The 21453-nt window shown below is 37.0% G+C and overlaps 1 protein-coding gene across 3 annotated transcripts; it reads right to left on the bottom strand.

Annotated features, from left to right (window-relative positions):
• Positions 1 to 584: 584 nt before the first annotated feature.
• On the bottom strand, positions 585 to 9012 carry TMEM100 (transmembrane protein 100). Of its 3 annotated transcripts, none has more exons than XR_008916334.1 (3): positions 5738 to 5846; positions 5089 to 5268; positions 585 to 2158 (listed from the first exon to the last, which is right to left on the bottom strand). XR_008916334.1 is itself a non-coding variant. In XM_007481843.3 (3 exons), the coding sequence occupies exon 3, from the start codon at positions 2090 to 2092 to the stop codon at positions 1688 to 1690; it is 405 nt and encodes a 134-aa protein (XP_007481905.1). In that variant the 5' UTR covers positions 2093 to 2158; positions 5089 to 5268; positions 8776 to 9012; the 3' UTR covers positions 585 to 1687. The 3 variants fall into 3 exon arrangements, 2 of the variants coding, with proteins under 2 accessions (XP_007481905.1, XP_007481906.1); XM_007481843.3 differs by lacking the exon at positions 5738 to 5846 and adding an exon at positions 8776 to 9012; XM_007481844.3 differs by lacking the exon at positions 5738 to 5846 and adding an exon at positions 8776 to 9012 and having other exon boundaries at positions 5089 to 5241.
• Positions 9013 to 21453: the final 12441 nt, after the last annotated feature.

Raw genomic sequence — 21453 nt, 5'->3', positions numbered from 1 at the left:
TGGTGGCTTGCAGAGAATGCCAAGGCTTTAAGGTAGTCTCACTGTCAGTGGGTCATACCCAGAATTGTTATTCCATTGACAAGAAAGAGTTTGTACATAGCTATGTGTACTCTCTGGCTCAAGCTTCCCTATTACCAAAGACCCACTTTCATAAAATAGTAAGCTGCAATTTAGGGTGCAGGCCATGACTGGGGGACAAGATGAAGATCAATGACCCCTAATAAGTCTTATTAGCCCATTGCATAAAACCCACAGAGCTAATCAGGGTAAGTGAAGCATCTCACAGAAATCAAAGTGGAAAATTTTTGAAATCCAAGTCCCAAACCGCCTAAGCTATAATTACAGAGAAATGCTTTCATCTGGAGCAAAAGTGGTTCTGCTTTTTCTTCTCAGTTCCCTCTAAAATGAAGCTTTCAGAATAGAATTCTTTGCAGAAGGGAACTATTTTTCCAAAGGCATAAGGGATGTTCCCTACTCCCCTCTGACAGCAGCAAACCATTTATTTCACATGAGTCAGTGGATTCTGAGTGATTAAGAGTAGCCATTAAAATGTCCAGAATGAAAAAAAAAATCCTTTAGGAAGCTTCTAGCAGCACTGTGTTTATTATTTTAAATGAAAAGTACAAGTAAAAACTTTTATATAAAAATCATTGAAAGTGCTAGATTGGATCATTTCAATATTAATTTAATCCAACAATATTGACTTCCAGCTCTGCTCATCTTTTGTTTACTTTTGACACAAATCATTAAAAAACATGTTTACATCTAGTCAATAGTAAAAGTTAACAAGTTAAGAGTTTACTCTTCAAGGAAAAAAGTACCACCAATGAAGTCACTGGAACAGAATAATAAAAAAAAAATAAGATTCCAGAGAATTAACTCATGGGGGATGGGGATGGGGAACCAAAAAATTTCAAGGAAATAAAATCAAAAGTGATCTACACCTTTGAAGTCTTCACTGTGTTTAAATGCTACAATATCATGTTAGTGATTTTTTTAAAGGCAACTCTCAGATAACAGCAAATTTGTCCCATTATGATGATGGTTTCATGTTTTCCAATATTAGCCAGGGTAGTTAGGTAGTATAGGCCTGGAATCACAAAGACCTGAGTTCAAATCCAGCCTCAGATGCTTAATAGTTGTGTGACTAGGCAAGCCACTTAACTCTGTTTGCCTCAGTTGCCTCATTTGTGAAATAAGCTGAAATAGGAAATGGCAAACTACTCCAGTATCTTTGCCAAGAAAACCCCAAAGGGGGTCGTAAAGAATCAGGCATGACTGAAAAACAAACAAACAAACAAACAAAAAAACCCAACAACAAAAATATTAGCCAAGCATTGACTAATAATCCTTGCCTCAAATATAACCTCCTTAAAATGTAACATGGAAAAGTTTATTTAGTCTTAGAAAGAAATAGTCTTTCGCATGTCTCATTAAAGAAGACACAGGTCACGAGAGTCCCTTCCACTCTCATCCTTAACCTTGACTCCTAGTAAATCTTTCCAATTTTCGCCATTTACTTTTTCTAAATTGGTATTGAAAAAATGCAATTAGTGTTTATATATTTACACACACACACACACACACACACACACACACACACACACACACACACACACTGGTTATAAGTGTTTGGAAAAGTCTGACCAGTTTTTCAGGGCCCCAATTTCTGTTGGATTCAATTTTTTTAAGCAAACAGGCTTCTCTGGTTTGCCACCAGAACAGTCTGACTTTCTCGTCTTTTTGATTTCTTACTCCTCTGCCTTACCTTCCAGCACAAGGCACTGGAAGCTAACAAGAGGAGTCCAGATGACAGCAGGACAAGCCCCAAAATGGAGATGATGGATCCATGAGAATTGAAACTGTAGGCTACAGCTGTGACCACCACACCTGCAATCAGAACAACAATTGCAAATGGTATGATGCAGCGATAACAGGAGAGCTCAGCTCCCCCTGTGGCAGCAGTCAGCTGAACCTCCCTGACCAGGGGAATCGCAGTGACCACACAATCGTTGTTATTGCTCTTCTCCATTCTTACGGGTTCTGGACTCTTTGGTGTTCCCAAGATCTCCTTAAAAATCTCTTCAGTCATATTGTATCGCAGAGATTTCTTAGTCAGGTTTTAGACTAATTCTCGGAGTATTCATTAAGGCATATGCTGTATGGAAAAGACAGAGACACTCAGTGGAAGAATTTTATTCTATGGCAATCCAAAGAAAATGCAATTTGTGATTATGATGATAATAACATTAATGAACAGTTATAAAATGCTTCACTATGTGCCAAGCACTGTTTTAAGTATAGACTTCATTTTACTATCTCACTTGGTCCTCAAAACAATCCTAGGAGGAAGGTGTTATTATTACTCCCATTTACATGTGAGGAAACTGAGGAACAGAGAGATTAAATGACTTGCTTAGGGTCACAGAGCTTGTACAGCTAGATGACACATTGTATTGAGTGTCAGTGATGGAATCCAGAAGTTCAAATTTGACCTCAGACTCTTCTTAATTGTGTGACTAGAAAAGTCACTTAATTTTGTTTTTCTCATTTTTCTCATCTGCAAAAAATTAGAGAAGAAAGTGGCAAACCACTCTAGTATCTTTGTCAAATACACCTCAAAAGGCTTACAAGGAGTTGGTCACCACTGAACAACCATAACAATATTAATGCCTTTAGTTTCTACATAAAAAATAGTTCTACATACAGGATTCTTCTAACTCCCCCTCCCACCTTGAAGCTTTTCAAGCAATAAAGAAAAACAACTGAGCAAAAATGAGAGTAACAGCATCTGACAACATATACAACAGAGACAGATGTTTCATTGTCCATTTTCTGAGATCAGGATTAGTTCTTACAATAAACTTCTCCTGCTTTTTCCATTTATCCACTTTTTGGCTCAGATGTGCATTTTATTCTCCTGGTTCTCCTTATTTACCTCTGCTTGATAGATTTGTCCAAGCTGCTTAAAGACATTTGAAAATTAACTACATGTTTTTCACCATCAGCTGATAGATGAGGCCAACAAAACTGAAGAAAGAGGGGTTATAAAAACCAGGAAGCATTTTACAGTGTTTAATAGACCCAGGAGGTCTACAAATGTTTTACTAGCTCTTCCGTTATGCCTATTGCTCCTTTTCCCCTTGAAACATAACAGAAAGGACTGAATCCAGATTTAAAATGTCATCAGTGCAAGAGGAGGGAGCATTTTAAGCAGATACCACTGACAGTAACTCTAAGCCAATGTTGTGGCTGCATCACAGGCATTCTTTCCAAAAGATAATCCAGCAATAAAAGTAATTGTTGATGGTGGCAGAGCCAATAAAGGAGAAAACCAAACTGTGACTTCTCTATTAGCTGTCACTTGGTTAACAGAAAAAGTGTGTGTGTTTCTGAAGTTGACTGCTCTACTCTTCCATAAAAACATACCTTCCAGGCACCTCTTGTAGATGGAGGTGTTACAAGATTTCAGCTTTTAATGAGTATATATTTTACAATCCAAACTGACCTGGAGGCTTTTAATCCTAAAACAAAGAAATAAAAGGTACCATGTGCTGGGGTGGGTAGGGGGAAGAGGGAGAGAGAGTGGTCTTACACAGTGTTTCATTTAAATTTTAAATAAAACTGGTCTTTGATTTCTATTTCCCCCAATTGTTTTTTTTTTTAATTCTGATGTTCTGTCTTAGAATTGATACTAAGGAATGATTCTAAGACAGAAGAGAGGTAAAGGTTAGGCAGATGGAGTTATGTGATTTGCCCAGGGTCATAAAATCAGAAAGTAGCTGAGGCTAGATTTGAACCCAGGTCTTCCTGGCTCCAGACTTGGCGCTCTAATATCTCCCCTAATTGTTAGTCCTGGCTCCCTTTCCTCTTTAAATGATCATGGATATGTTCTTCATCCTAAGCAATAGTTCCATCACCCACACATCACACAAATGCAAACTTAAGTCTACATAGGCTTTTATTAATCTATTGCCCTCTATTACTTTCCCCTACAATTCTTTTGTATATATTTAGTATGAATTTATATGTCTACATTTCCATCAATAGATTGTAAACTCATTGAAGGCAGAGGTTATTTCGTTTTCATCCTTGTAACCCCAACCCTGAATTTCAGACAGATAATTCTTACTGAAGTGAATTGAGATCAGGGACTATTTTCTCTTCCACCCCTTATTTTGTCTTTATATTCTAAATACCTACCACAGAATCATGTACACAGTAGATGATTAATAAATGCTCGTTGGATCAACCTGAAAGATATGGCACTGAGTAGCCAGATCACAATTTCTATCAAATAGAGCATCTTTTTAGGCAACTGCAAAACTCTCTCTCTCTCTCTCTCTCTCTCTCTCTCTCTCTCTCTCTCTCTCTCTCTCTCAACTAATTTTTAGAAATCTTTGACAGATATACTCCAATTCTCCTAACTTAACCTTGTTGAAATGTCCTTCCTGTAAAATCAAGTTAAACCTGAAAATGTATTGTAAAGTTTCTTCATTTAGACACAGAAAAACAGTTTGATCTACAGGACTGAATTTGGGTCAATGAGATGAAATTCTTGCCTGTTACTCAGGCTTATTAGTCATTTCCTCCCAGTTTTGAGAAACAGACAGCCAGAAGGATTTAAGGCGTGCATTTCAGTCCCTTGCAAAACCTTACCAAAAGACTTTAAGCCATCTGACAGAAATACTTCACATGGACTGATGCTCTGGATATCTTCAATATCCACCAAGAAAAAGTCAAAACAAAGCAGTTTTCAAAGTCTCTACCTAGGTCCTACCAGTAAGACATCCTCTAGGAAGAAGTCTCCCTATCATTTTCTTATAGCTGTCTAATGGAGTGTTTCACCTATTTCGAGCTCAATAAAAAGCATCTTTCAAAACCTGTAGTTACCCAGTAGAGGCTGCCAATTAAAGTGAAGGTTACCTGGGACTTTGAAGTTGTGTGTGTGTGTGTGTGTGTGTGTGTGTGTGTGTGTGTGTGTGTGTGTGTGTGTGTAAGGAGGTAGAGATGGTAAATACCACTAAAAAAGAATGGGATGGAGCAAAAGCTATAGATAAGACCCACGCTTGAGTTACTCATACCTACCTCAGAAAAAGGAAATCCATTGACATCAAACCCAGTGTGATCTCTTAGGGAAGAAAGAGTAAGTCTTATCTCTCTGCACTTCTGTCAACTTGAGAAAAAGAAGGCAGCAGCAGCTCTCCTAATCCCAATGGTAATAAGTCTTGCCACGGGGTTCTTTGAAAAGATAAATGAGAAAACAGCCTGAAGGGAGGAAAGCCAAAAAAAAAAATCACTCAGCTCCAGGACTCTGGAGCTCTTTCCTCTTGCCCTCTGCCTCTAACACCCTGTGCTTCCAACATCAAAAAGAGCAAAAGCTCTTCTCTCCCTTCCTCCCTCTCTTTTTATCCCCTCCCTCTCCCCTCCTCCTCTTCCCTCCCAGTCATTTTTTTTCCTTTTCCTTGCCAGCAGATTCCAAGTTTTAGCCCTTCCCAGCTTTTGCTCTCTGACATGGTAAGTGTCAGAATCATTTGCTTGGGTCCCCAGAGAAAGGACACAGCTTTTACTTTGATTTTGCTCATCGAGTTGACTACATGTGGATCCTAACTTTCATTAGTCATGTTTTTCCCCTTTGGCTTCCAGCTTAGGGCCCCCACAGTCCCCTCCCCCTTTACCTCAAGAGTTTTTTAGAACTGAAAGGTTAGAACACCCTGGATTCAGTGCTGCTACAGACCTAGCTGAGGGCAGTTTAGGAGTTTAGGGGGAAGCTCCCAGAGGACAGCCAAAGGATGGAAATTATTATCGACAGCAGAAACAGCTGGGAAGCCACTAGGCAGCTGGGTTAACCCTATGAACCAGAAAAAAAAAAAAAGATTTATGTTCCTAAGCTTTTCCAGCCTTCCTTTTCTGAATGGGTGTGAATTGGCTAGGAGTATAGTTCTGTAAAAAGCTGAATCCAGAGCCAGTTAACCTTGGGAATTGGGGTTAGGGGAGATAGGGACAATGGATATCCAATTGTGTAAAATATTGATTTTAAGTTGTTTTCAATTAAACATGGTTACTCACTGCTTGCATCAATGAATAGGTAAATGATGGATACCCATGCACCAGAGAAGAAATTTTATGGCTCTCAAATGGGAATGTTGATGACTTTTCTTTCATTTTATCCAAACTGTTTTACATGTGTAAACTTCAAAGTGCAAGATAGCTGTCATTTAGGATTTGGGTCTTTAAGAATCTTACAAATTCCAAGTGTTAGATTGTTGCAATGAGATTTGTTTTTTTAAAAATAGCATTTTATTTTCCCCTATTACATTTAAAAACAATTTAAAATGTTTTTTTTTAGTTTTGAATTCCACATTTTCTTCCTTCTTCTGATCCTCCCTCTCTGCCCTCTCCACTCCTTGAGCGTGTTAGCAATCTGATACAGATTTTACATGTATAATCATGTAAAATATCTTTCTAAATTCATCATTTTGTGGAAGAGATTGTCATGAAATATTTTTAAAATGACAACTATATTAGAGAATTTATCACACAAACTTTTCTTAATCTGTTCCCAGTTTTAAAATCTTAAGGAAATTCTTGTTATAGAGAAATCCATGCAATTTCAATTCACTTAGTGGGTTGATTGCTTCAATTCAGCAAATCCACATATTTTAATGAAGTTGCAAAAAAAAGGTTTTTCCATCATTCATTTGCATTAGTAAACATGGCATAGAGGTGGGAGAACAGGGGCAGGGTAAAGATGGCAGTTCCTGTCACTTTGACATCTAAGTTAGGTTCTGAAAAGGAACATTACCGCAGGTCTCCCTATAAGTTATGTGTTCTCATTTGCCAAGAAAGAAACACAAACAAATGTGTATGGACAAGGGTGGGAGTAGAGAGAGAATGGAGGGAATACTTCATTTTTATGATAAGGTTGAAAAGACAGGATATATGAAATCTATAAGTATATAACAACTGTGAAAGAGTTTAGCACTTCTTTTAACTGCAAAATGAAGAGTCAGCTACATGCTTGAAGTTAGTATGAATAACTGGAGTGCCTCAGCTGACCCTGCCCTCACTCTTTTTCTGCCCTTTATAAAGTGGGCAGAGGGGAATTATTGATGATCAGTGATCATTGTAGGATCTTGGTATCTGACATTCTCCTAGTCTTTCCAGAGATCAGATGATCATAGTTATAGATTTGGAAGGGACCTGAGAGTAACTCTAGCTCAATTCCTTCATTTTCTTGATAAACCTGAGGCACTTGCCCAGTGTAACAGCTAGTAAGTGAGGTGAGATTTGAACCCATATCTTCCTACTTCTATACTGCCCTATCTATATCTATCTATCTATCTATCTATCTATCTATCTATCTATCTATCTATCTATCTACCTACCTACCTACCTATAATCTATCTTTCTCTCTATCCATCTATCTTGATATAGATATAGATATCTCACTAAATCTTAAAAGCAACATAATTTGTTTTAGGAAGTGATAGTAAGAATAGGGGAAACTATTCATAGAGGTAGGCTTGAATATTCTATCACTATGAGGTAGGATCTTATTTGAGGTGTTCTTTCTGCTCTATCAGCTTGCCACACACCTTTTTACATATCTCATTTCGCCGTTGTTGTCTGTTTTTTCCCCCAATAGTGTTCCACTTCTTTGTGACCCAATTTTGGAGTCCCTTATCACTTACCACACAGCAAATCCCCTACTGTCCTATGGTTGGGCATCAGGCTGTTTATTGCGCTGGCTCCCTAGTAGCTACCATGTATGAGCTGAACTTAATGAGAGATGCAGGAAAGTAATCATCTTGTTTAGATGAGTGTATGTGTGTGTGTGTGTGTGTGTGTGTGTGTGTGTGTGTGTGTGTGTGTTAGTGATGGTGGTGGTGGATTTGTGGGTGGCCTGTGGTGGAGAAGACAAAGGAAAGGGGGAGATATCCGTGACCTTTCTCTTACAAAGACTCACTTCAGCCCTGCTCATGGGTTCTTTTGATTTCTTTCACTCTCTAGCAATCTTTTCCCTCTCTAGCCATCTTGCCCCCTTCACTCCAAATATTCTGAGAGCTCGTGTTCAGTAGGAAATTGGAAAGGGTGGGGGCAGCTATAAAAGTCCTTCTTGGAGACAAAATGCATATTGCTCCAACCTTCAGACTTGGACGAGAGCAGGCAGAGACAGCCAAAAAAGAGCCCCCAAAGACTTAGATCTCTCAGAGAGCCTCTCACTGAAAGCCACCTCTCAACAAACAAAACAACCTCTTTGCAGACTTAATAGATTCCGCGTGCAAAACGAAGAATTCCTGGTTAACAATGTCAGCTGTCTCTTAATGTTTCTCACTCTCCCTAAGTCTGGGATGGCAAAGTAAACATTTAAAAGGCATGAAACAGAGATCTTTCAAGGGGTATGCATGTGTAAATATACCTCCACCCCTAAAAGTTAATTGTACTTTTCTGAAAAGGGCATTAATGTGTTTCGCCCTTTCCTTTTTGAAAATGAGACCAAAATCTCTGGCAAAAATTGAGCTCTCTGAACCAACATGCAAGCACATGGTTCAGAGAGAATTCTGCGCTTTTAGGAACTTTTCTAGTTGTCCCCAGCTCTCCGCAGCCAGCCTCTTATCTATGATCAGCTTAAACCTATGGGTCCCTTAGTCGTTTGCGACACACGCGCGCACACACACACACACACACACACACACACACACACACATTCACTCACTCCTTTTCGGTCTCAGAGCTTCAGATCAGAGAGCAGAGCAGAAAGTAAATCCTTACCTTGCTCCAGTCAGAATGGAACTGAGACAGACTCTTGGACAGCACAAACTCGAGCAGGGATGCAAATCCCTGTACTAGGGACTGTAAACAAAGTCCTCAGCAAGGTTTAAAAACAATTAAGGGACCAGAGAAAATGTGGTGAAAGGAAATCCCCAACCATTGACTCGAGACTGAATTTCAACCCGCCTTTCTCCTCTCTTGTCGACCTTAGCCCAGCTCTTCTGCTCAAAGAATAACTACATTTGGAAAAGTCACTTCCTTTTGTGTTGTACTGTCCTCTGAGTAATTCTTACCCTCCCTCTGGTTTTCATTTTCAAAAATTTCTCTTAAGAATCTGAAACTGAGATTCTGTGAGAGATATCTTTGATTGGGGACTCAGTGCCTTTAAAGTAAATGCCCATCTTTCCCCCCCCAGCAATTATTGGTCAATAAAATATCTATCAAGAACCTATTATGTGTCAGACACTTTGCTAACCAATGTAGATACAAAAAAAAAATAATAAAAGACAATCCATGAAGGGTTGAAGTGAGAATAAATGTCATTATAATTATGACATGAGAAACATGAATAATGATGAATAAGAAAAACTCTTAAGGATTTCAATATTAGCTTATACTACAGTTGAGAGGCAGTGCTGGTCTCACGAAAAGAATATTGGCTCTGGATTCAGAGAAGAGTGCAAGGCTTCCTTCTGATGGGTCTGACCTCAGGTGACTTATTACATCCCTGGGTCTTTGTTGCATCACTAGAGATAGCTGGATGGTAGAAGTGGCTAGATAATAGGGTTCTGGAGTCAGGAAGACCTGAGTTTGTATCTTGCCTCAGATATTTTCTAACTGTGTGATCTTGGGCAAGTCATTGTGTCTCAGTTTCCTCATCTGCAAATACTAATAGTACCTGCCTCCCAAGGTTGTTTTGATAATTGGATGAGTTAACATATATAAAGAGTTATGCCTTTAGGAAGTGTGGATTGTTTCACTTATTTCTTAGTATCACCAGAGCTTGGCACATAATGAGAGATTAATCCTCACAACTCCTTGAAAGAGTAAGGATTTATAGCATTAGCATTAGGTAAGTGGAAAGGGAGAAGAGTCAGTGTGAGTGACCTGGTTTTGAATCTCAGAGTTCTTATTTCCCATCTGTGTGTCTGTAGGCAGATTGTGTAACATCTCTGGATCTTAGCTTTCCCATTTGTAAAATGACAGATAATATTTATATAGCACTTTAAAGTTTGAACAGAGCTTTGCATGTCATCTCATTTTATTCTCGTAACAACTCTGGGAAGCAGATGGTATCATTAATCCCATTTTACAGATGGGAAACCGAAGCAGAAGTTAAATGATTTGCCTAGAGTACTGCAACTAATAAATATCTGAGGCAAAATTTGAACTTAGGTCTTCCTGATTCCAGGTCCATTCCTTTATGAACTGTGCCATCTAGCTTCCTAAAAGAATCAGGCTGTTTCCATTCTTAATCAAAAGTGGGGTACAGGTGGTAAATGAAGAAATTTACTCAGAATTTTGTTGTTAGTAGGGAGTAGTAGTTGTTCATCCTTTGTTTATGTTTCATGCTACCTTCCTCACAACTACAAAAAAGAGAATGTTACTAAATAAAATTTCTAGTCAAGGAACAGGGCAGTATGATTTGACTCTCAAGTGATCTCACCAGAATTTTTCTGTTATATAGATTCCCCCTAAAGCCCCCCATCATGTTATTCAAAGAAATAGCATTTCCCTTGCTTTAAATATATTTAGTCCTAAGCTATTAACAATAACAAAATTCTATTTCTTTCTCACCTGTATAATCCCATTTGTGAATAGATTGTTTTCTAGTCAGTAAGATGTAAAAAATTTGAGAACAAGGATAATGTTTTTTTTTTTTTCTCTCAAGGTCTGGAGCTGTTCCTATCACACAGTAGACCTTTGATACTTTTTATTGAAAACAAGCAAGTAGGAAGGAGAGAGCAAGAGAAAAAGGGAAGAATGAATGAAGGAAGAAGGGAGGAAGGAAGGAAGGAGAGAGGCAGGGAAGAAAGAAGGAAGATGAGAGGAAGGAGAGAGGGAGAACAGAAAAGAGAAAGGGAGGAAGGAAAGGAAGAGAAGGAGAGGAAGAGAGAAAGGAAGAATGGGAGAGAGAGAAGGGAAGAGGCAGAATGAATGAAGGAAGGAAGGAAGGAAGAAAAGAAGTAAGGAATACATAAATACATGGTTCTAAATGTTGTCAGAAGAATAAAACTTGTGAATAACTAAAAGGATACAAGTAGGATAAATATGGGACATAAACATGCTAGAGAATGTTGCCAACAAAGATATGTATGTAAGAACTTGTATGTAAGATATTTTCAAGGGAAGAGTATAACTAAAAAAAATGGTAGGCTATATATGGAGAAAGACAATGGATAAGAGATAGTAGTTCTTATTGGCACATTGATATCCCCAGATACTCCTAAAAGAGTAAGGAGAAAGCTTTGGGTATGCTGGGTATATTCTTTAGAAAAGATTCGAAGGCAAATATGGTCAAGAATCACACAAAGTGAAAAGTGGTTGCTATCTGCTTCTTTGGGATCTTAGCATCCACAATGATGGAATCATATCCTTTTTTATAATATTGAAGAAAAAGATGGATGAGAAACTAAGAACTGGAAAACTTTAACTGACTCTCCTCAAACTCAGTGTAAAAGCAGAAGAGTTTTATATACATTGACATGGCTTATGTAAAGTGCTTACTATATGACTATTGATTTGAGTTTGTTTGATTTGTTCCCTCCAGAGAAAACTTTATCAACTTGGAAAATGTCATTAAACCAAGAAACATTATACATGATCCTATACTTTTTCTTTTTAGTAAATTTTCAATTACTATAAGTTTCTTTTCTATCTCTATCACTTCACCCCTCCCCAGAAAGGGAAAATATATTTTAATATATCTATGATCCACCACAACAAATCACATACTGGTCATGTCCAAAAAAATTCTTTCTTCTCTTTCTTTCTTTCTTTCTTTCTTTCTTTCTTTCTTTCTTTCTTTCTTTCTTTCTTTCTTTCTTTCTTTCTTTCTTTCTTTCTTTCTTTCTTTCTTTCTTTCTTTCTTTCTTTCTTTCTTTCTTTCTTTCTTTCTTTCTTTCTTTCTTTCTTTCTTTCTTTCTTTCTTTCTTTCTTTCTTTCTTTCTCTCTTTCTTTCTTTCTTTCTTTCTCTCTTTCTTTCTTTCTTTCTTTCTTTCTTTCTTTCTTTCTTTCTTTCTTTCTTTCTTTCTTTCTTTCTTTCTTTCTTTCCTTTTCTTTTTCTTTCTTTCTCTCATCTGTTCTTTTGCAACATGGGTAATACGGAAATTTGTTTTGTATGACTTCACATATAATCACTATCATATTGCTTGCCTTCTCAAGGAGTGGGGGAGGGGTGAGAGGGAGCGTGTATTTGGAACTCAAAATTAAAAAAATGTTAAATTTTTTTACATATAATTGAGAAATGTTTAATGACATAAAATATAATTAAAAACCCATAGGCTGCTAAGACTCCTGTTTACCTTTTCAAGAGGCCGTGGGTTCTAGTTCTAGGTTGGGAGATTGGCATGTTATGATTTTGTGGTTATGTTCACCACAATTTGGGGGCTGCAACATTCTCCTTCATGAACACACACATTTTGCATTTTACAGAAAGTATCCCCATATGCATTGGATTATTTGCCCATATTTACTTTCCGTACACTTTCATATAATGTGGTTGGCCTGGCAATATTTCTGCTCTTTTGAAGATTCCCACAGGACATCCAACCGTGGCACAATTTCTAATCCCATATTCATCCAGTTCAAATGAGTTCCATTGACTCCTGGAGAGTTGCCAGTGTTTTTCCTTCTCAGTTCATCTTTTAAGAGTGTCTGAATTCTCACACTGAAGGTTGAAATATTTCAGAAGGTGGTTTGGAATCCAATTGGACCATAGCGTCTTCATTATATCTCACCAGTCAATTTATTATTATTTTACAAGGATTTTTCCCTTTCATATTTATGTTTCTAAAATCTCATAGCAACAAGAACAGTAGGCTCACATTGAGAATTAATAGCAGTAAATTGTATTTTTGTGAATGTTTAAAAAACATTTTTCTTATAAAAACTTACTGAGGTAGGTAGTACAAATGTTTTTCTTTTTTTTTTTTTAGGCTCACATCTATGGTTTTATTGCTGAGGAGAGGACTATTAGAGTGGGAATTCCCTACATTCATGTAGATCAGTATCTTATCTATGATTTATAGCCTCAGAGAACTGCCTGGAACACTAAGATTAAATCACTAGCCTTTAGTCAAACAGTCAATATGCTTCATAGGCAGAACTTGAACCTAAGCCTTGTTGACTCCTAGGTTGGCTCTCTATCCACTACATTACACTGCCAAGTATAATTATCCCCTTTAATGGGCAAGGAAACTGAAACTCATAGAGATTAAATGCTTTTCCTATGGTTACATGGCTAATAAATAACAGATCTGGGACTTAGAGCTTTAACTAGAAATTTTTAATCATGAAGCAGGTCTTCAAATCAAATTGTAATTCATAGGGTGAAAGTAATATAAGACATAATTCAGACAAATTTAGTTGTCAAGATTATTTGCTACAGTAGCTTACAGATGGTTAATAATGTTAATAATAACAATAAACATTTACATAGTGCCTAATATATGCTAGACATTGTGTTTTGTTTTTAAAAATTTTTTAATTATTTTTTTAATCTTTTGGTTCTTCGTAGAAACAAATTTTGACAATAGTTTTTTGACATTTTAGAATTCAAGTTTTTTCCCTTCCTCAAGAAGCTTACATTTTATTGGAGGGTGAATAAGTGTTTATATAGGATCTACTACATTCCAGGCCTTGAGTAATTTTTACAAATTCTGTTTCATATGATCTGATCCTAACTACCTGGTGCATGATCCCCATTATACAAATGAGGAAACCGAGGCAGACAGAGGCTAAATGAATTGCCTAGGGTCACATAGCAGATATAGAGGAGTAACAAGTAGAGAAAAGAGCTTTGGCCTAGACATTCATAGGAGTTGTCAGTGAAGGTACAGTGTAGAAGATTGTTATATATTTTTTTCCAGTTGCAACAGTAATTAATTTGAGTATTTTGTAGCCTGCAATTTGTTAAAATGATTGTCTTAATTAGTATCTTTGCAGATCCCCTAAGATTTTCCAAGTCAGCCATTATCTCATGCCAATAAGGATACTTTTATCTCTTCACCTGCTAATATTAATTTGATAATCAACAATCACAATAAGAATTAAAATTATTCCAAGAACTAGAGTTGAAAAACAGAAAGAGGTTGGTTCAAAGATAGTTAAGTCCGCTTGCTGTGTCACCTCTGGGGTTTCTGGTGGATACCTAGAGCGGAATTCAGAACAGTGGATTTAAAATATCTTATAGCAGTGGTGGAAAGAAGGAAGGAAAAAAATAAGGAAGGGAGGGAGAAAGAAAGGAAGAGAGGAAGAAAAGGAAGAAAGAAGGGAGAAAAAAAGGAAAGAGAAAAAACTGAATAAATTCCTAATTTTGCTAAATAACAAACTTTTCTATTTAGGTAACATCCATTTTGAGTTCATTGTAGCATATAACATAAGATATTGATACAATCCCATTTAAGGCAAACTTTTCCAATTTTTTTCAGCAGTTCTTTGTCCAAAAAGGGACTGCTTCCCTCCAATAATTTATGTATTTGAATTTATCACATCCTGGTCCTATTGTTTTTAATTCCTTCTATTTCTTGTTCACTTTGTCTGTTCCATTGATCCACTTTTAAAAATATCCTTACCTTCTGTTTTTAGAATTGATACTAAGTATCCAAGGCAGAAGAGCACTGGACTAGGTGACTTGCCCAAAGTCACACAGCTAGGAAGTATCTGAGGCCAGATTTGATGTATTGTTCTACTTTTCAATTTTTAAAGGAGTAGGATAGCTCTAATTAGGATTTCTCCCATCCCTGGTATCAAACCTAGATTTCACTCTCTGAAATTTATGCCCAGTTCCTCTAGTTTTACCTTCTTAGGACAAATAGAACAAGTCCAACCATTCTTCCCAATTACTGCCCTTCAAATAATCAAAGATAGCTATATCATTCCTTCCCAGTTACAAGACCCACTCCAGACACCATTTCTTCTATTTTCCAGATTATAAATTAATTTTTAGCAATAAAAATTAATGATGAGGATAATTCAGTTTTCTAAAATATTATTTATATATTACCTATTTGATACAATAGGTATTATAGGTATTATTATCCTAATTTTACTATTGGGGAACTATACAGCTGGTTAATAATTGAGGGTCTGAGACATGATCTGTTTACCATGTCAATATGCTGGGTTAGGGGTTTGACTTAATGGTTACTGAAATACAACTCCAAAATGCTATGAGTATTTGGGGTTAGATTCAAATCCTCTCTTCTCCTGACTCCAAGTCAACTGAGATTTCTACTGTACCAGAAACAGGAAAAAACTAGTTATATTCCAGGTGCAGTGTTTCCAAATATCCAGGTATTTAATCTCAGGTGGGGGAATTACCTAAATTTCTGACAATATTTTCCAGGACCATTAGAATGTTGTAGATCATGTAGACAGAGCCATAGGCTACACACACAAGGAATGGGAATGATCCTAAATAAGCACTGCTAAATTATGATTCCACATAGTTTATATAATGCTTAAAATGAGAGAAAATCTAACTCAGAAAACTTTTTCAGTAGAAAAAATAAATATTGTCTTTCCCAGAAAAATTTTTGCACATAGATGTTTGTTGAGATGATTACTAGTTTAGCTGTGGTATATGATCTGAAGGAATATTACTGTGTGACAAGAAATGAAAAGCAGGACAATTCTCAAAAACAAATGAACAAATATGGAGAGACCTGCATGAAATTATAAAGAGTGAAATGACAGAATCAAGAAAATGTTGTACGCAGTCATAGAAATATTGTTTGAAGAATAACTGAGGTCTGCTTCCAGAGAAAGAACTGATAAGTAGAAGTATGCATACATGATTTTACATAAACATATTTATCCTTTGATGTGTAGTTTCTCTCTGGAATAAAATAACTTAATGAATAAAGCATATAGTTCTTTTTTGTATTTGAGACTATCATCTGAATAAAACATTGAATGTCTTTCTAATTCTTAAAAAAAAAATATATATATATATATATAGTCAAATTATGCCTTCTCCAGTGTGGTGTGGGGAAAGAGAAAAGGAGACATCTTGGAACTTCAAATGCAAAAAATATACATATATATATATATATGTATGTATATATATATATTAAAAAGAGATTATCACTAACTCAAGAAAACATTTGAAAAGATGGCTTCCCCCATTTAGATAAACTTTAATGGCTATAGAGTAGGTAGTAGGAAACTAAATGTTGGCCACACCACAGTAGACTTATGCATGAAAAGGACTGTTTGTCTCCTGGACTCAGCACTTGGAACAATTTAGGGGCCAAGTTTTCAGTTTTCTTAGAGTGAATCTTTAAAACCTTCCTCCAGAAAGGAGACTGCACCTTGTTGTCTCCTCTTTGTTTACTTAAGTACACTATACAGGAAAGTGGCATGATTGTTCTTCCAAACTTTAAAAAACCGATGATCTCAAGATAATATATGTCCACAGAAAAAGAAAGAAAGGAACAAGCTGTTTCTATGATGACTATGAGTTAAAGGACCTCAGGTCAACTCAGAAATGTACCAGTGCCAATTGGCCATTTGCACTCAGCCAATAAATCTGCCAGAAAATGACTGGCCCCTTTCCAGTTTGATGGATACAACAGTTCTGGAGGATTATTTTCTCCCTCCCCTAGAGCTGGGTTTTTTGAATGGAACAGAATTGCCACTTCCTTAAGAAGTATTAATGCACCAGGGATATAGTTCCTGATTAAACTCAGTTTGAATAACCTGGCCTTCCTAACTCAAATGTGATTTCATAGGATAATAGAGTGAGAGATAGAAAGGAACTTTCAGATGATCTAAATCATCTTCTTTATTTTCTAAAGAAAAATGAGACTTAATGAGTCTATAATATGCCTGAGGTTACAAAAGTTTTAAATAGCAAAGCAGGGGCTTGAAGCTAGGGCTGTGATGCCAGATCAGATTTTTCCACTGAAACCTGCTTTTTCTGTTTTTTTTTCTCCCTCTATTGATAGCTCATTTTACAGATGAGGAAACTGAGGCAAACAAGGTAAAGTGACTTGTCCAAGGTCTTATAGCTGGTAAATGTCTGAGGCTGGATTTGAATGCAAGTCTTCCTGATTCTGGGTCTGGTAGGCTATCCACTGTGCCATCTAGCTGCCTAACTAACATTTATATGACTTGTGTCAACTCCTATTCTAAACATTTTACAATTATTATCTTGTATGATCCTCTCAACATCCCTGGAAGGTAGGGGCTAGTATTATATATATATATATATATTTTTTTTTAAACCTTACCTTTTGTCTTAGAATTAACACTAAATATCAGTTCCAAGGCAGAAGAGTAGTGAATTGGAGTTAAGTGACTTGCCTAGGGTCACATAGCTAAGAAAGTGACTGAGTTCCAATTTGGATCCAAGTCAACCCATTTCTACCTAGCTGCTTCCATTTTGTAGAAGAGGGAAGTGAGGCAAAGGGAGGTTAAGTGACTTGTTTAGGGTCCACACAGCTAATAAGTGAACTCAGTTCTTCTTGACACCCTCCACAACCTGCCCAGTAGTCTATCCAATGAGCCCCCTGGGTGCTTCAGGACAGTTTTCACTTAAAAAAATATCCTCAGTACTTAATATAGTACCTGGCACATAATAGTGCTTAATTAATGCCTGCAGCTTGATCAATGGGATTGGGATTGGGATCCCATTTTCTGATAGTTTCTTCATTTTCATTGGCAGCATAGGATAGTTCAGTGGTTTTTAGTTTGTGATTGGGGGCCCCATAAGGTTTTTCAAGACCTGTGCAGGGGGAACTACAAAAGGTCTAACTATTTTTATTATTATAGTATAACTATTTTTATTATTATAGGCAAAACTATTTTTATTATTATAGTATAATTTTGAATATATTTAAATATAATTAGTTAATATATTTAAATATAGTTATACTTAATTACTAATAAATAAAATAATATATTTAAATATAATTATAGTGAGATTTTTCTGATAGAGTAAATTTTAATATCTTTAACTTACATAAACAAAAGTTTTTGGTAGAGTCCTTAATAATTTTAGGGAGTATAATGGGTCCTAAGACAAAACATTTGAGAAGAGGTGTATGATGAAAAGCAAGCTGACCTTGGAGCTAGGAAGATGAGGGCTCAAGTCTAACCACTGGCACATTAATCAGCAAATATTTATTAAGTATCTTCTATGTGCTAGACACCTTGCTAAGTGCTGGGGATATAAATACAACAAATGAACCAGTCCCATACATTGGTGGTGCCACCCTGGGCAAATCATTTAATTTTCTCAGCACTCTAGGTAATTCTTTAAGTTTAGAAAATAGAGCCCTGCTTTGGTAGGGAGAATTTCCTCATCTCTGAGTTCCCTATATTAATGAATGGAACACAGGTCTAGTCCTCATCTATCCCTTCCTCATAATGGCTTTATCTAGCCTATCTATAGGATAGTCAAGTGGCTCAGTGGATAAAGCACTAAGCCTGGAGTCAGGAAGACAAGTTCAAATCTAGCCTCAGACAGTTATTAGCTGTATGACCCTGGGAAAGTCATCAAAAAATGTTTGCCTCAGTTTCTTCATCTGTAAAATGAGATGGAGAAGGAAATGGTAAACCACAATTGCCAAGAAAGTGGCTGACAATCTTTGGGGTGGTGAAAAGTTGGACATGATTGAAAATGATTAAACAAGAAGTCTTTCCCCAAGTCTTTGAGTGGGTTTAAGCTCCCTTAATGGACTGCCAATATGACAAGTCTAGGTCCTAGTTAAATGCACTTCTAGAACAAAGATCTCTGCAGTTTATGGAAATTCATCAAGGACCTTGACTCAAAATCTGCCAGATCTGTTAGCAGCCCACCTGAGGAAAATCATTCAGTATCAGGGAAGCCAAAGCCTGAGAAGAATGGGGAATGGGGAATGAGTGCTGGCGCTCCCCCAGGGAAAGGAGAACTTAGACAAGAGAGAAAGACGTATTATCTCTCTTGGAAGCTGCCAAGAGGGTGGACTCTTGTCATGAGGAAACTAGATTTCCTTGTGGCTCCTCGCCACCCATCCAGAAAGGATTGTTCTGTTCTGTAACAACCCTTTCTGGGTCAGGGCTGGTATGATGTGAAGAGAGCACTGAGTTTGGAATCTGAGGACCTGGGTTTTACTGAATGTTCTCTAAACTCCAGGCTCTAAATCTGTGATCTTGTGATTCTGGTGGCTAAATTAAACACACACACACACACACACACACACACACACACACACACACACACACGATCCTAGTGGCAAACCAAGTCTCCTATTACTGCAAGGCCAACTCTGGGGAAATCTTTTATAAGCAACAAGTCAATAATATCCCCCTTGCAAGACAGCTGATTCCCCTCATGATACATAGGTGACATCATGAATTTCTTTCATGTATTGCCTTTGATTTGATATGCTCTGCAGAATCCCTCCTCCCTAGGGTCTTAAATCACTTTTCTTCTTTCAAATCAGGGTTTTTAAAACATTAACTCATGGGAAAAAGAATCCCTTAAGCTGCATACCCAACAAATGGTTATCTAGTCTTCACTTGAAGATTTCCAGTAAGAGGCCACCTGTTGCTCTTCAATCATTTCCAGTTCTTTGTGATCTCATCTGGGGTTTTCTTGGCAAAGATACATTTCCTTCTCCAGCTCATTTTACATATGAGGAAACTGAGGCAAACAGAGGTTAGATGACTTACCCAGGGTCACATCCCTAGTAGGTGTCTGAGGCTGGATTTTGAACTCAGATTTTCCTGACTCCAGGAAGGCACTGTGCTTTATCCAGTGACCACTTAGCTGCCTGGACTGCTCAAGCTCCCTAGAACAACGAAATTATAGGTCTGGATAGACACAAAGGAAAACAATCTGTGGGTAAATAAGCATTTATGATCCTAGCTACTATGTTGGGCATTCATTTACCTAGTTGCCCTACAAGAACTGAAGCCTAACAAAATATTCTATTCCACTTTAGGATACTTTTAAAGGCCAGGACATTTTCTTTTATGTCAAGCTTCAAATTAATCTTTGCATCTTCAACCTTTTGCCCTTAATTGGCCCTCAGGGATCTTACAAACTAATGTAATCCCTTTCTCTGGTGGCACCCCTTCAAATATTTGGAGACCAATATTTTGTTTCTTAGATTTTTTTCCCCAGACTAAGCATCCCCAGTTCCTTCAACCAATACTTATTTCATATGATCTATGACTCTCACCATCTTGGTTCCCCTCCTCTGGACATGCCAGCTAAGCTTGAATCTTTACTGATCATTTACCCTTGGGTGGAGTTTGTGGATTTTTGACCTGCAAGATACCTACAGTGTTCTAACTCTAAACTCTGGGACTGTATATTATCTGGGCATAGAGGGGGAGTGAGAAACAGTTTGAGATAGTGCCTTAAGAAGCAGGAAGACTAGGGTTCAAGTTCCACTTCTGATGCATACCTTAGGCAAGTTTATTTTTTTCAATCTTTCTAGCAACTCTTTAAGACTAAAAGTTGAAGGACAGTTGCCAGTGTACATGTCAGAGGGAGTTTTCCCCCTGAAGCCTATGAGATCACAAAGGCAAATGAAGAAAAAATTGGTGGTGCTCAATTAAATTTTTATAGGATACTTGTGATATGGCATATGACCTTGAGTTGATGTCCAGAGATTTAAATTATACAGGGCAAACTCTGTTATGATAAGCTCCAAATTCTTGGCAGTACTATCAGGTAGCTACCACATAGTGGGAAGGGCACTTGGGCTGAGGTGGGCTCATTTCCATCCCCAGCTCTGTACCTTACCCAGCTGTGTGACTTTGGGCACATGATTTTCTTCCCCTCATCCTTAATTTCCTCACCTATAATATGAGAGTATTATATTAATCGCTGAAATCCTTTTCAGATCCAATCATTTATTATCTAGGATTCCAGAAGTATCAAATGTTAATTAAAAGAATCAGTTTTGGAAAGGGGCTTATATCTTTCAATTGTACACTTCAGTGAGATTTAACCCAAAGTTCAAAGTTACATTGGCTTAATTTTTATTCATGTTCAAGATGTATCTTAGCAGAGCAACAATATCTAGGTCCTTAACAGCAACTTAAAAAAAAAAAAGCAACACAACTTTGATTCTCTAGATTCCTAATTGCCAATTGCTTGGAATCTTTGGGATCAACTACCAGGAAGCACACTCAAATCCCCCTCTTAGATAAATGAGTTATTAGAAAAATCAACACATCCTTTTTCTTAGGAACAACACATGGCTTTACTGTGTACCAGCATCTTTACCTAGTTTTCCTTCCTTCTCTTGCCACTCCCTCTACTGTCTGCTAGGTTCTATTGCATGGGCAGATAAAACCAGCACTTCTTTTTTAAAAACTATATTTTAAACTATATATATATGTGTATATATATACACATATATATATGCATATGTATATATACACATATATATGTCCTAAATATAAAGACTTACACTTATACTTAATTATATATTTATATATTGTAACTATGTATAA

This window comes from Monodelphis domestica, chromosome 2 (genome assembly GCF_027887165.1).
Source record: "Monodelphis domestica isolate mMonDom1 chromosome 2, mMonDom1.pri, whole genome shotgun sequence".
In the NCBI taxonomy this organism is placed as follows: Eukaryota; Metazoa; Chordata; class Mammalia; order Didelphimorphia; family Didelphidae; genus Monodelphis; species Monodelphis domestica.
Note: the sequence above shows the minus strand (reverse complement) of the source record. Positions and strands in the feature narration are given on the sequence as shown.